This window comes from Hippopotamus amphibius, chromosome 12 (assembly GCF_030028045.1).
Source record: "Hippopotamus amphibius kiboko isolate mHipAmp2 chromosome 12, mHipAmp2.hap2, whole genome shotgun sequence".
Classification (NCBI taxonomy): Eukaryota; Metazoa; Chordata; class Mammalia; order Artiodactyla; family Hippopotamidae; genus Hippopotamus; species Hippopotamus amphibius.
The window spans coordinates 84,127,724-84,141,833 of record NC_080197.1 but is presented as its reverse complement, the minus strand read 5'-3'; the positions used below and the strand labels follow the sequence as shown (position 1 = coordinate 84,141,833).

Genomic DNA, 14,110 nt, shown 5'->3' with positions numbered 1-14,110 from the left:
ACCAACTGTGTAACTTCAGGTAAGTGACTAATCTGAGTGCAGTTTTCTCGTGTATGAATGGAGGTAATATCTATTTCATGAGAGAACTAGGAAGATGCTTGAGTGCCTCACACAAAGCAGATACCCAATACATAGTGCTACCCTTTCTCTCCAACTATGATAATTAGGATAACTCAAAGAATTTTTTTGGTAGGACTGGTTGTTCCACAAAGGCTGCTCACTCATTAGTCTGGGCCCCCCCCGAACATTCAGAATGGGGTTATAAAATTTTAAACAGCTGAGACCCTCATTACATGCAGTTTACTGACTGACCTTGCTTATTAGGCTGTGCGCCACTCACCTAAATAGCCTTGGGTCTTCTTCTGTAGTGCTGTGACCGGGCAGTCTTTATGAGCTAACAGTAGCTGTTTCAATTGAGCCACCTCATTGCGTAGTAACGTGACTTCATTCTGAGGAGGGAGGGAAGAAAAGAATACGAAGGAAATTCATGCTCCAATATTGAACCCCCAGTGGCTATCCCCAAAGTGAGGACAGAATGCTGCCTGGATCTTGTCCCTCGAACCTGAGAAAAAGCCAGCAAGGCATCAGATAGCCCAGGGCCAACAGAGCCATGAATTCAATGACATGAGCTATTTACAGTGATAGCAGGAATTTTAAATAGAAAAATTACTCCTATTTAGGATAAATATGATTACATAAAAATTAATAATGCATATGTCCTTTGACAAAGAAAGCCTACTTCCAGGAATCTATTTAACAGAGCTATCTACTCAAGTGCATACAATGTACACTGCAGCAATGCTGTTCTGGCAAAAAATTAGAAACAATAAAAAATATCCATACTTATAATATAACCACACTATAGAATGCTACACTGTACAGCTATTTTAAAAAATGAAAATTAGAAAGGAAAAAGCAGAAGTAACAACGGACACTGCAGAAATACAAAAGATCATGAGAGACTACTACAAGCAACTATATGCCAATAAATTGGATAACCTGGAAGAAATGGATACATTCTTAGAATTAAGTACAATCTTCCAAGACTGAACCAGGAAGAAACAGAAAATATGAGCAGACCAATCACAAACACTGAAATTGAGACCGTGATTAAAAATCTCCCAACAGGGCTTCCTAGGTGGCGCAGTGGTTGAGAATCTGCCTGCCAATGCAGGGGACACGGGTTCGATCCCTGCTCCAGGAAGATCCCACATGCCGCGGAGCCACTAAGTCCGTGCACCACAACTATGGAGCCTGTGCCTTAGAGCCCGTGAGCCACAACTATTGAGCCCATGTGCTGCAACTACTGAAGCCCACGAGCCTAGAGCCTGTGCTCCGCAACAAGAGAAGCCACGGCAATGAGCCGCCCGCGCACCACAACGAAGAGTAGCCCCCACTCACCGCAACTAAAAAGAAAGCCCACGCACAGCAAAAGAGACCCAACACAGCCAATAAAATAAATACATAAATTTATTAAAAAAAAAAAAATCTCCTAACAAACAAAAGCCCAGGGCCAGATGGCTTCACAGGCAAATTCTATCAAACATTTACAGAAGAGCTAACACCTATCCTCCTCAAACTCTTCCAAAATATAGCAGAAGGAGGAACACTCCCAAACTCATTCTACGAGGCCACCATCACCCTGATACCAAAGCCAGAAAAAGATGTCACAAAAAAAGAAAATTACAGGCCAATGTCACTGATGAATATAGATACAAAAATCCTCAACAAAATACTAGCTAACAGAATCCAACAGCACATTAAAAAGATCATACACCATGATCAAGTGGGGTTTATCCCTGGAATGCAAGGATTCTTCAATATATGCAAATCAATCAATGTGATACATCATATCAACAAACAAGGATAAAAACCATATGATCATTTCAATAGATGCAGAATAAGCTTTTGACAAAGTTCAACATCCATTTTATGATAAAAACTCTCCAGCAAGTGGGCATAGAAGGAAGTTACCTCAACATGATAAAAGTCATATATGAGAAACCAACAGCCAACATCATTCTAAATGGTGAAAAACTGAATGCATTCCCTCTAAAGACAGGAAGAAGACAAGGATGCCCATTCTCACCACTATTATTCAACATAGTTTCGGAAATTTTAGCCACAGCAATCAGAGAAGGCAATGAAATAAAAGGAATCCAAATTGGAAAAGAAGAAGTAAAATTGTCACTCTTTGCAGATGATATGGTATTATACATAGAAAACCCTAAAGATTCTACCAGAAAACTGCTAGCACTAATCAATGAATTTAGTAAAGTAGCAGGATACAAAATTAATGCACAGAAATCTCTTGCATTCCTATACACTAACAACCAAAGAGCAGAAAGAGAAATTAAGGAAACACTCCCATTCACCATCGCAACAAAGAGTATAAAATACCTAGGAATAAAGCTGCCTAGGGAGGCAAAAAACCTGTACGCAGAAAACTATAAGACACTGATGAAAGAAATCAAAGATGATACAAACAGATGGAGGGACATACCATGTTCCTGGATTGGAAGAATCAACATTGTGAAAATGACTATCCTACCCAAAGCAATTTACAGACTCAACGCAATCCCTATCAAATTACCAATGGCATTTTTCACAGAATTAGAACAAGAAATTTTACAATTTGTATGGAAATGCAAAAGACCCCAAATAGCCAAAGCAATCTTGAGAAGGAAAGATGGAGCTGGAGGAATCAGGCTCCCTGACTTCAAACTATACTACAGCACTACAGTGATCAAGACAGTATGGTACTGGCACAAAAAACAGAAATATAGATCAATGGAACACAATAGGGAGCCCAGAGATAAATCCACGCACATATGGGCACCTTATCTTTGACAAAGGAAGCAAGAATATAAAATGGAAAAAAGACAGCCTCTTCAATAAGTGGTGCTGGGAAAACTGGACAGCAACATGTAAAAGAATGACATTAGAACACTTCCTAACACCATACACAAAAATAAACTCAAAATGGATTAAAGACCTAAATGTAAGGCCAGACACTATAAAACTCTTAGAGGAAAACATAGGCAGAACACTCTATGACATAAATCAAAGCGGGATCCTTTTTGACCCACCTCCTAGAATCATGGAAATAAAATCAAAAATAAACAAATGGGACCTCATGAAACTTAAAAGCTTTTGCACAGCGAAAGAAACCATAAACAAGACTAGAAGACAACCCTCAGAATGGGAAAAAATACTTGCCAATGAAGCAACAGACAAGGGATTAATCACCAAAATATACAAGCAGCTCATGCAGCTTAATACCAAAAAAAGCAAATAACCCAATCCACAAATGGGCAGAAGACCTAAATAGACATTTCTCCAAAGAAGATGTGCAGATGGCTAACAAACACATGGAAAGATGCTCAACATCACTAATGATTAGAGAAATGCAAGTCAAAGCCACAGTGAGGTATCACCTCACACCAGTCAGAATGGCCATCATCAAAAAAACTAAAAACAATAAATGCTGGAGAGGGTGTGGAGAAAAGGGAACCCTCCTGCACTGCTGGTGGGAATGTAACTTGGTACAGCCACTACGGAAAATAGTTTGGAGGTTCCTTAAAAAACTAAATATGGAACTACCATATGACCCAGCAATCCCACTACTGGGTATATACCCAGAGAAAACCATAATCCAAAAAGAAACATGTACCGTAATGTTCATTGCAGCACTGTTTACAATAGCCAGGACGTGGAAGTAACCTAAATGCCCATCAACAGATGAATGGATAAAGAAGATGTGGCACATATATACAATGGAATATTAGCCATAAAAAAGAATGAAATTGAATTATTTGTAATGAGGTGGATAGACCTAGAGTCGGTCATACGGAGCAAAGTCAGAAAGAGAAAAACAAATACCGTATGCTAACTCATATATATGGAATCTAAAAAAAAAAAAAAAAAAGGTACTGATGAACCCAGTGACAGGGCAAAAATAAAGATGCAGATGTAGAGAACGGACTTGAGGACACAGGGTGGGGGTGGGGGGACAATGGGGAAGCTGGGACAAAGTGAGAGAGTAGCTTTGACATATACACACCACCAAATGTAAAACAGATAGCTCATGGGAAGTTCCTGCATAACATAAGGAGACAAACTCGATGATGGGTGATGACTTAGAGGGCCAGGATAGGGAGGGTGGGAGGGAGTTGCGGGAGGGTGGGGATATGTGTATAAATACAGCTGATTCATTTTGGTGTATCTCAAAAATTGACACAGCAGTGTAAAGCAATTATATTCCAATAAAGAGCTTAAATTAAAAAAATAAAGTACAGGAAGAAAAGATGAAAAAAAAAATGAGGTAGGTCCTCTGTACACATGGCTAGATCTCCAGGAGATAACTGTTTTATGTTAAAATAGAAACACAGTCCCTCCCTGACTCCCCGACAAAAGCTATAAATGAAAAAAAAAATTAGAAATACATATATGTCTGATAGGTACACATCAAACTTATCTATGAGGAAGAGAATGAGACTGCAAAAGACATATTGAAGAGAGACTTTATTTTTAATCTATACCGCTGTGTATATGTATGTGTATATTATATATGTGTTATATAAATACATTACCTTTATAATGAAATATTTTAATAAATAATCAGAAGGGAAAATAATATTCAAGAAAATATCTGGATTATAACTACTATTTGTATTTGTGTGGCTTTTTCTTTCTTTTATCAAGCTGTATTTTCTGGGCAAATACTTTCTTTTTGAGTGTTCCACTACCCCTGTCAGATTCTACTGATGACTTAAAAGAGCACCCTGGGGCACTTTATTTAATTCCCTTCATCCAAATTGGCCTATGGATGACTCATTCTAGTAGCAGATTTGGGAGTAGATGGTCCTTTCCAGTCCCCAGGGAAAAGAACTTTCAACTCTGACTGTTGAGACATTCTTTCTGCATTCTCCCTGGCATATACTCTGGATCTGTCTTAATTTAAAGAATTATCATCTTCTATTATATTGTCTCACTTTTTCATGATTCAATCTCACTTTCCAGATTCAACAATCCCACTTTCCAGATTCAACAATCCCAATAATCACCCAGGACCCACTCACACTCAGCTGAATGTTCTGAGAAGTGAGTTCCTCAGCCTTCTTCTCTAGGGAGGACACCCACAGCTTCCGCTTTTGACGGCAGCGGGAGGCTGCAGCCCGGTTGCGCTCCAGAAAGCGTTGCCGCCGCTCATCTGGATCTTCATCCACTGTGCGCCGACGTCGCCCTCCAGTACTAGGAGTGGGTTGAGCTGGTGAAACCTGTTGCCCAGAAGGAAGGGGAGTTATTTGAAGGGAATGTCAGTCCTTTCCAAATTAAACCTGACAAAAGGTCTGGCAAAGATCTGGTAAAAGGATGTACCAGTCTCTGTAACCACAGCAAGTCTCATCACTATGTCCCTTAGCTTCTCTTTTGTAGTAGTTCCTCATCCTGCCTCTTATTTCCTTTCAGTCTTCTCAGTTCCATACTTAGACAAACCACAGTTCAGTTGGAAACTCTGATTATTTCTGAGACAGACAAAAATGAAACTAGGATCACTTTTTGTTTCTTAACAGGAAATCTTGTAGGCAGGGAAATTATAATCAGGGGAGGTATCAGGGGAACTTTTAGGGAGACTATGGAATAAAAAATTGGAGAAGCACTGATTTGGTCAAGCATCATATACAAATAACTGCATGCTACAAGTTTCAGAAAAGGAGAAAAGATTTTACTATCAGTGAGATATGAGCTATCATGGAGATACATGAATTAGTATATCCTTTTTTTTTTTTTTTTTTTTTTCCTTTCCGGCTGCGCTGCACGCTTCCAGGATCTCAATTCCCTGACCAAGGATTAAACCCAGCCCACAGCAGTGAAAGCCCAGAATCCTAACCACTAGGCTACCAGGGAACTCCCAGTATATTCTTTTTATTTACAATCAGTTATTAATCATTCTTAGCAATATCCCCACTTCCTGCCTTGTTTGTTCTGTTTTGTTTTTTTTTAAATTTATTTATTTTATTTTATTATTTATTTATTTATTGGCTATGTTGGGTCTTCGTTGCTGCACACAGGCTTTCTCTAGCTGCTGTGAGTGGGGGCTACTCTTCATTGTGGTGCACGGGCTTCTCATTGTAGTGGCTTCTCTTGTTGCAGAGCACGGGCCCTAGGTGCGTGGGCTTCAATAGTTGCGGCACATGGGCGCAATAGTTGTGGCTCACGGGCTCTAGAGCACAGGCTCAATAGTTGTGGTGCACAGGCTTAGCTGCTCCGCGGCATGTGGAATCTTCCCTGAGCAGGGCTCGAACCTGTGTCCCCTGCATTGGCAGGCGGATTCTTTACCACTGCGCCACCTAGGAAGTCCTGTTCTGTTTGTTTTTAAAGAGAAAAACATTTTTAAATCCCTTTACAAATTGGTGATTTAAGACCGTCTTTTTTTTTTTTTTTAAACTTTAGGCTGATGTCTCTTGTCTCTAAACACTTTTGAATCATCTGCCTTTTCTGTTAGATGGTATTTATTCAAAGAAGATAGACCAATTTTATAATAATGGCCAAAATTAAGATACAGAAAGGTCAACCATCTGTATAAAAGAAACTATGTAATGTAAAACAACGCCAAAAATAAATTCTTCCTGAATCTGTTGCTATTAGAGAACATCTATATTGGTAGTTCCCAAATGCCAGAGCTCACATCAGTTGCATGAGAATAAACATAAGCTTAAAAGAAAATAGAATCTTATTCTACTTCAGGCGCCACTGAACCACGTTCTCCACTAATACAGACAATGAAGAGATCATTTTATTTATTCAGATTAATATTCTCTCTCCCAAAAGAAAAAAGGTGGAGAGGAAATTTCAAACTCATTTTAACGAGCTACAGGCCTTGGGGTCATTGCTTCTCACTGTACTAAGGGAAGTTTACACAAATTCTCCTGTGATTTTCAATTTGCTTTGTCCTGAGCTCACTGGAGCGCCTGTAAAGATTTCTACTTGAGGAGAATGGGGAAAGGGAAATGATGGGTTCCTATTCTCTCTCATAGGCAACTCAATAATACATGCAGGGAATGGAGGTAAAAGAACAGGCGAAGAGAAAGGCAGGAAGAATAAGAAGGAAAGGAATTAGTGGTAACTAAAAAATAAGTCATTTCCTCAAGAGGGGAAGCAGCACAACTTGGGCAAGGGGGCTACTGCTTCACCATTTCCAGAAGGGACTGGCATCAGAATGGGTTACAGGAAGGTGAGCAGGCTTAGCTTCCAACAAGAAAACTCCAATGGAAGCTTTTGTTGTTGGCCAAGATTTAAGGCAGCATACGGTCATTAAATGCTAGGATATGTGGTGGTAACTGATGAAGCAGCTGGTGACATCAAGAAAAGGGGATGGGCAAAAGATGTAACTCTAGAAATTGACCTCAGGCTGTTGTCACCTAACCAGTATAGACAATATGAAAACTGAGGCCTATTCAGTTTTCAAAGAAACTCACTAAAACTGAAGCCTCCTTGAAAAAAAAAAAGGGGTGGCTTCTAAATGGGATTCCTGGACTTCCTAGGTGGCGTAGTGGTTAAGAATCCTCTTGCCAATGCAGGGGACACGGGTTCAAGCCCTGCTCTGGGAAGATCTCACATGCCACGGAGCAACTAAGCCCGTGTGCCACAACTATTGAGCCCATGTGCCGCAACTACTGAACCCCACACACCTATAGCCTGTGCTCCGCAACAAGAGAAGCCACTACAATGAGGAGCCCATGCACCACAATGAAGAGCAGTCCCCGCCCGCATCAACTAGAGAAAGCCCGTGTGCAGCAATGAAGACCCAATGCAGCCAATAAATTAATTAATTAATTAATTAAAAAAAATAAAAATAAAAAAAATAAATGGGATTCCTCTAGCTTTTTTAAGACTTCAGTTTCTCCTGATAAAAAGAGATTAAGTTGATAAGGAAAAAGTGTTTTTTTTTGGTTGTGTATTTGTTTACTCAGCCATCCTAATACTGTGATATCAGATTTTATTAATACATTGTTATTATCTGATTTTTGCTATAAAATCTCAGGTAAGTTTTTTTTTGGGGGGGGGAGGGGTAAGACTTAAGATAGGAGAAACTAGGGGAGCCTCCTTTGGTGTACAAAGTGGTCTGAAGTGAGGTTCTGTCACATTTTAGAGGGTTCTGCAGATATAGCATTCACGTATAGAAATAACCAAAAAGCAGAAAACAAAAATTAGGACCGCCTCTATGACAGTTCTGCATTATCCAGTCTGTATGCATTTAGGATAACACAAGGACGGACAAAGAATAGTGCATTTTGCTACTGTCAAACTGTCAACAAGAACCAAAGTGCAGATAGATGCCCAGAACGCTGAAATCCATTCTTCTTTCATTTTCCTGCTCCTTGAAAAACAGATATGACTTAAAGAGTAATGGTGACACAGCTGGTTCCCCCATCCAAGGGTTTAACTGACCTGTGGCTGGGCAGGGGATGGGGCGTCAGGGTGCTGGATGAGGATCTGACTTTGCTCTGGACGGGCTGTCACCATGGTGCTGGCAGTCCCCACTACCATTCCACAACCACCATTGATTGAGGAGACTTGGTGGGTTAGTGTAGCTTTTAGTCTCTGTGGGAAAAGATAAGAAAAAATAGCTTGTCAACGGTGAGATTCTATCAAGGGTGAGATGAGTGGGCTTAGATTTTATTACTGATGTTACGGACAACTAAAATTCCCACACTGATTTTCCCTTAACAGAGGGATTAAAAGAAAATGACGGGGAGAGAATGTGTACACGGATCCCTAAAATACCTACTCTGTTCCTTCACTATTATCCTGGGCACAGTTGGAGGGTGGGGGTTGAAGCAATAGAGTCCAGATGAAAGCTCTCTCCTGGAACCTGGCCAGGGGCTGGTTACACAGTTATTCACCTCTTGGCCAGCTCTCTTGCCCACTCATCCACCCTCCATCTGTCACCCTGGAACTGAAACAGCAAGAGTTCCACTCCAAATAATCTGTGCTGCTTCTTTTCACTGCCATGGCCTATGTACCAGGCTCTAAAGGTAGAAGAGAGGAGATAGGAGTCATGAATAAAGATCTTTTCTTCTCCAGATCCCACAACTGGGTGGGTCTTAAGCTCTGCAAACCCCAGAAGATACCACTTCTTTCAGAAAGGCCGGCATTGCCCCAGGACGGAACGTACTCACCATCTTGGCTTCTGATGGCACAGGGTGGCCAGAGGGAGAAATGGAACCACTGCTGTTAACTGGTGGGCCAGGGATACCAGGAATGTTGGGCACCATAGACACAGGTCTCGCCAGCTGGATCAAGAGAAGGAAGAAAAACCAGAAGGGAACATAATGCTATTAGTGGGGCAACAGCTTCCCCAAATGAAGTGCTTTTGAGATTGGCATGTTAGGGCCTGTTCTATGCACCCTGCCCGTGGGGCATGCAGAAACAGCCTGGGAAATACCATCCCCCATGGAGCACTACAGGATAGGGGATCTATTCCTTCAGTGCCATGACAATTTCTATGGGAAATGCTTAACTATATCTTGAAAGTGGTGGGCAATTTGTGAGGTACTTAGTGCCAAGTGGAATCAAACAACCAGCAGGCTAGCAAGATCAATTCCTAGACCAGGGGCCAACCGTCCAGATGAGCCTTTGTCTAGTGTTCCATAGTGCTGGATTGGCAGAGATTGGTGAAGAGTAAGGGCAGGCTGCCATGCTCAACTAACACAGACCAGAGCCCACGTTTCCCTGGGGTTCATGTGTGTTTTTGAGCATTCAGGTGGAAGGGAGGAGTTGGTGTGTTGGTAGGGTTGGCTGCCCCAACCACACAGCTCACCGATATAACAGAAGGCATCTGTACCGGAGGCCCTGGCAGCACAGGCATGGTCTGTCCGTTAGCAAGATGCATGACGAGAGGGAGGGAGCCAGTGGGAGACCTAGAGGAGATATGAAGAGAAATGCTCATAAAACAGACCCTTTTGCCAATGATCCTCCCCCAATAATTACAGATTTCCCAGTCTTTTCTAGTTATGGTAGCACTGTAAAATCTGGACATCCTCATGAACGTGGATAAAGCAGGGAATGCTGCTTACCTTACCTTATAGATGGAGAGAAACGGCAAGATCTTTATATCTTGCAAATTAAGCAAACACCACTGAATTCAAGTGGGTAGGGAGCTAATCCTCTTTAAGAGTTCAGAACAATGAAATAAACACCCCTACCACTGGCATGTATAAATTTTGTCTTGCCTTAGGCAAGGAATACTTCGCCCAAAGTTGCCATTTTGCAAAGCTGAATTATGTCATATGATAGCCAAATCTGAATAGGTTCTTCCTGTTCCTTTCCATGTTTTGCTCTACTCAAAGAAAGAAGCCATCCCTTTGTATTTTTCTTAGTGGGTCTAGAGAACAATAAACATTAAGAGGCTGAAGCCTGACAACTTCTTAACCCATGGGTACCTGGGGACAGGATCTTAAGTCATCCTATTAAGAAATCTGTATGGGCCATGCTGGGAATGAAGACAAACAGACAAACAAAATAAGGAATAGCAAAGACCAAGAACCTTAACTGTGACTGAGGGGAACAATCAGACTTATAAAAGATGACTTAATGGGTTTCAGCCCCTCATTCAGTAATGCCTCCATAAACATCCATATGATTGAGGCCAAGAACGAAACACATACTTCTCTGTGTGACCTCCGCTGTTATGATGAACTTCCTAAAGTTCTAAGGATTCTTCTTTTAGATCGAAGAAGTATTAAACCTCCAAATTAAGGAAGTGCACCCCTAAATAAATTCTTGCTTGTCTACTAAAAAAGTAGAGAAGATTCTGTTTACAGGATGAAAAATTTATTTTGAGAGATAATCTCAGTGACTTGCTTTCCTTGAGTATTCAGAAAGTCTCTATTTTATCAAATAATTTCACGCAGAGGAAAGAGATTCAGGCTTCATTGTTTCTCCCTGCTCTCTTTACTTACCCCAGTTGCCTGTTGGATGGTGGAGCCTGTGTGATGACGGAGGTTGGGGATGGAAGGGTTGGGTGAAGTGGATCATAGCCCAAGTGGAGAGGCAGAGAGCCCGGGCGTACGATGGTAGGTGTGGGGGTAGAGATCACAACAGGCTTTGCGGCAACATCCTGGGGAGAAGACACCAACAGATCATAAAATGCTTTAAGGGACAGCTTATAGGGAAATACATAGCTGGTAAAATCTAGTATAAATTTACTGGAAAGAGCATTCGGGCTACTCATGTAAATCATGACCTGATTCCATCACGATCATGGACCCACACCTCACTCACCCATTCGGTAGGAATGCTGAGTTAAGACCTTTTAGCTACCTCCCTTTCAGGGATGTTGGCTATATGAGTGAGATGACAATTGGAAGATCACTTGAAATCTCTGTAGAAGCCCTATAGTACCATATAAATGCTAAGGAGTGTTGTAATTTTTCTTTGGGTGGGTGGCGGGGGGGGGGGGGGGGGGCACGCCATACAGCATGTGGGATCTTAAGTTCCCTGACCAGGGAACAAACCCACACCCGCTGCAGTGGAAGCATGGAGTCTTAACCATTGCACCACCTGGCAAGTCCCAGGAATGTTATAATTTTTCATGATCTAGCTACTCTCATTCCAAGCTTGATGCACAAGTGTCCATTGATCTCTAATGGGAAAAGACAGGTATAAGACTGATGATAAGGCAACCCAATATCTCCTATAGACCCCTTAAAAAAAGGGCTAAAGAAGTTTGAATAATGATCATATTGTGATAAAACAAACTGCTTCCCACTATTAACTTGTTAGGACCTTAGACTGCCAGTGGCCACAGCGGCCCTGAAAACATCTCTAAACAGCCACTAGGCCCTGGATGCTGATGAAAAAGTGTGTGTGGGGGGGACAGTTGTAATGTTTATGGAGGGGGTAGTTTTGAGATGATAGCAAACCAATTTTGAAGGGAGGTAAGGTAGATGAGGTACAGATGCTCTATCCACAGTGAATATTGAAATTAATAACCACTAGTAGCACAGTAAAGACTGGAAGGAGGCATGAGGGGGCTTGAGGTTCTGACAATATTAACAAGGTGTTGGTTAGATAAGCTGTAAACTTTGTGAAAATTCAGTAAGCTTTATTCTTACAATTTATGTGCTTTTCTGTACGTGTGCTATATTTCAATAAATTTATAAAAAATAATACTTCACAAAAAGTTTCCTTTAAAAAACATAATTATCAGAATCCTTATAGATATTCCCTTTGAATCACTAGAAAACTTCCCTTTGGGAAGATTTTTTTTTGTTTAATATTCAATTGTTTAATATTCAATTTATGAATTCTGTGATTTTTCTTTTCCACTTATTAACTGAAGTAGTACAATATACATATAGTAAAGTACATCAATGTAAAAGGATAAAATAAAACTAAATGATTTTTTACATACATAAAAGCAAAACAAAGCCCATTTTTAGCACCCCAGAATGTTCTCCCGTGTCCCTTCCTAATCCATACCTTCCCTCAAGAGGTAAACACTATTTCGAGTTCTATCATCATCAAATAGTTTTACCCCTTCTTTACTTTTTTTTTTTTGGTGGCCACATTGCATGTGGGATCTCAGTTCCCTGACCAGGGCTCGAACCTGTGCCCTCTGCATTGGGAGTGTGGAGTCTTAACCGCTGGACCACCAGGAAAGTCCCAGTTTTGCTTCTTTTTGAACCTGATGTAAATGGCTTCATCTGGTATGTACTTTTGCATCTGAAATTTGTTGTCGTTGTTCAATATAATATCCGTAAGCTTCATACACACTGCTGTGTATATCATTAGCCCATTCTTTTTTAATGCCACGTGGTATTCCATTTTAGAAGTATACCACCATTTATTCATTCTCTTATTGATGGACATTTGGACTGCTTCCAGTTTTTTGTCTATTACGAACACAACTGCTATGAACATTCTCATATACTTCTTTTGGTGGACGTGTGCACTAATTTCTCTTCCATTCAGACTTAGAAGTGGAGTTGCTGGATCAGAGAACAGGTGTAATTTATATAAATCTTCTAAACAATTAACATTTATTTAAATATAATCAATCCTCCTGCATCACACAAAATTTATACAACTAACACGTCAAAACGTCAACTATCAATTAACATTTGAGAAGACTCTTGGTAGAGTTTTACCTTTTCCTTTAGTGGTGGGGAGCAGGGGCTAGAGGCAGGACTGTCAGGTGGGGATGAGTCTACCTCCACTGGCTCTTCTTCTTTGATTTTGATGTCTGGTGTAGAAGGCAGAGACATGTCAAGGGGCCCAGAAGCAGCCTGTTAAAAGAGAGAAATGAGCGTAGTTCAACCCCATGATCCCCTTCAGGTTAAATCTGTATCTTCCCAATTAAAAGATGAGGGAATACACTTGTAAGAAGTTCAGTCCTTGCTCAAAGCACCAAACTGAAAGTCAAAGAAATGTGGAGCCCAGGTTTTATGTACAGCTTTGGCCAAATCCTTTAACTTCTCAGGGCTTCTGTTTCCCAACTATAATACAAAGCTGTATCTGCCTCCCCATGGGTGAATACTTATATAAAGATTCCGCAGGGGGAAAAAAAAACTTAATAAAAAAAGATACCATTTATCCATGCAAATACAATGATTATATTACTTTTCAGGAAAGTACAATGATTCCTGAATCTAGTGCCTTCCTATTCCCAACCAGCTCTGTTGGCTACTAGAGAGCTATGAACAATTTTTCTGCCAATCAGAATGACTGGATTACCCAATTATTATTTTTTAAAATTTATCTATTTATTTATTTAATTGGCTGCATTGGGTCTTTGTTGCTGCATGCAGGCTTTCTGTAGTTGCAGCAAGTGGGGGCTACTCTGTTGCGTTGTGTGGGCTTCTCATTGCAGTGGCTTCTCTTATTGCAGAGCACCGGCTCTAGGCACACAGGCTTCAATAGTTGTGGCACATGGGCTCAGTACTTACGGCTCAGGCTCAGTAGTTGTGGCACATGGGCTTAGTCTTAGTTGCTCCAAGGCATGTGGGATCTTCCTGTGCCAGGGATCAAACCCATGTCCCCTGCATTGGCAGGCAGATTCTTTTTTTTTTTTAAATAAATTTATTTTTTTATTGGCTGTGTGGGG

General features: G+C 40.9%; 1 protein-coding gene across 11 annotated transcripts in view; it reads right to left on the bottom strand.

Moving 5' to 3' along the window:
• Window positions 1–14,110, bottom strand: part of LOC130832663 (cyclic AMP-dependent transcription factor ATF-7) — a 94,813-nt gene that overhangs the window by 5,171 nt on the left and 75,532 nt on the right. For all 11 annotated transcript variants that reach the window (XR_009048348.1, XM_057701237.1, XM_057701234.1 and 8 more), the window contains 7 exons: window positions 13,155–13,292; window positions 10,965–11,122; window positions 9,824–9,923; window positions 9,183–9,296; window positions 8,452–8,604; window positions 5,082–5,279; window positions 341–449 (listed from right to left, as the gene is read on the bottom strand). Coding sequence is in view for 10 of the 11 variants with exons in the window: in XM_057701237.1 (XP_057557220.1) it covers window positions 341–449; window positions 5,082–5,279; window positions 8,452–8,604; window positions 9,183–9,296; window positions 9,824–9,923; window positions 10,965–11,122; window positions 13,155–13,292 (970 nt within the window). In the remaining variant the exon portion in view is untranslated. The remainder of the gene's footprint in view (window positions 1–340; window positions 450–5,081; window positions 5,280–8,451; window positions 8,605–9,182; window positions 9,297–9,823; window positions 9,924–10,964; window positions 11,123–13,154; window positions 13,293–14,110) is intronic.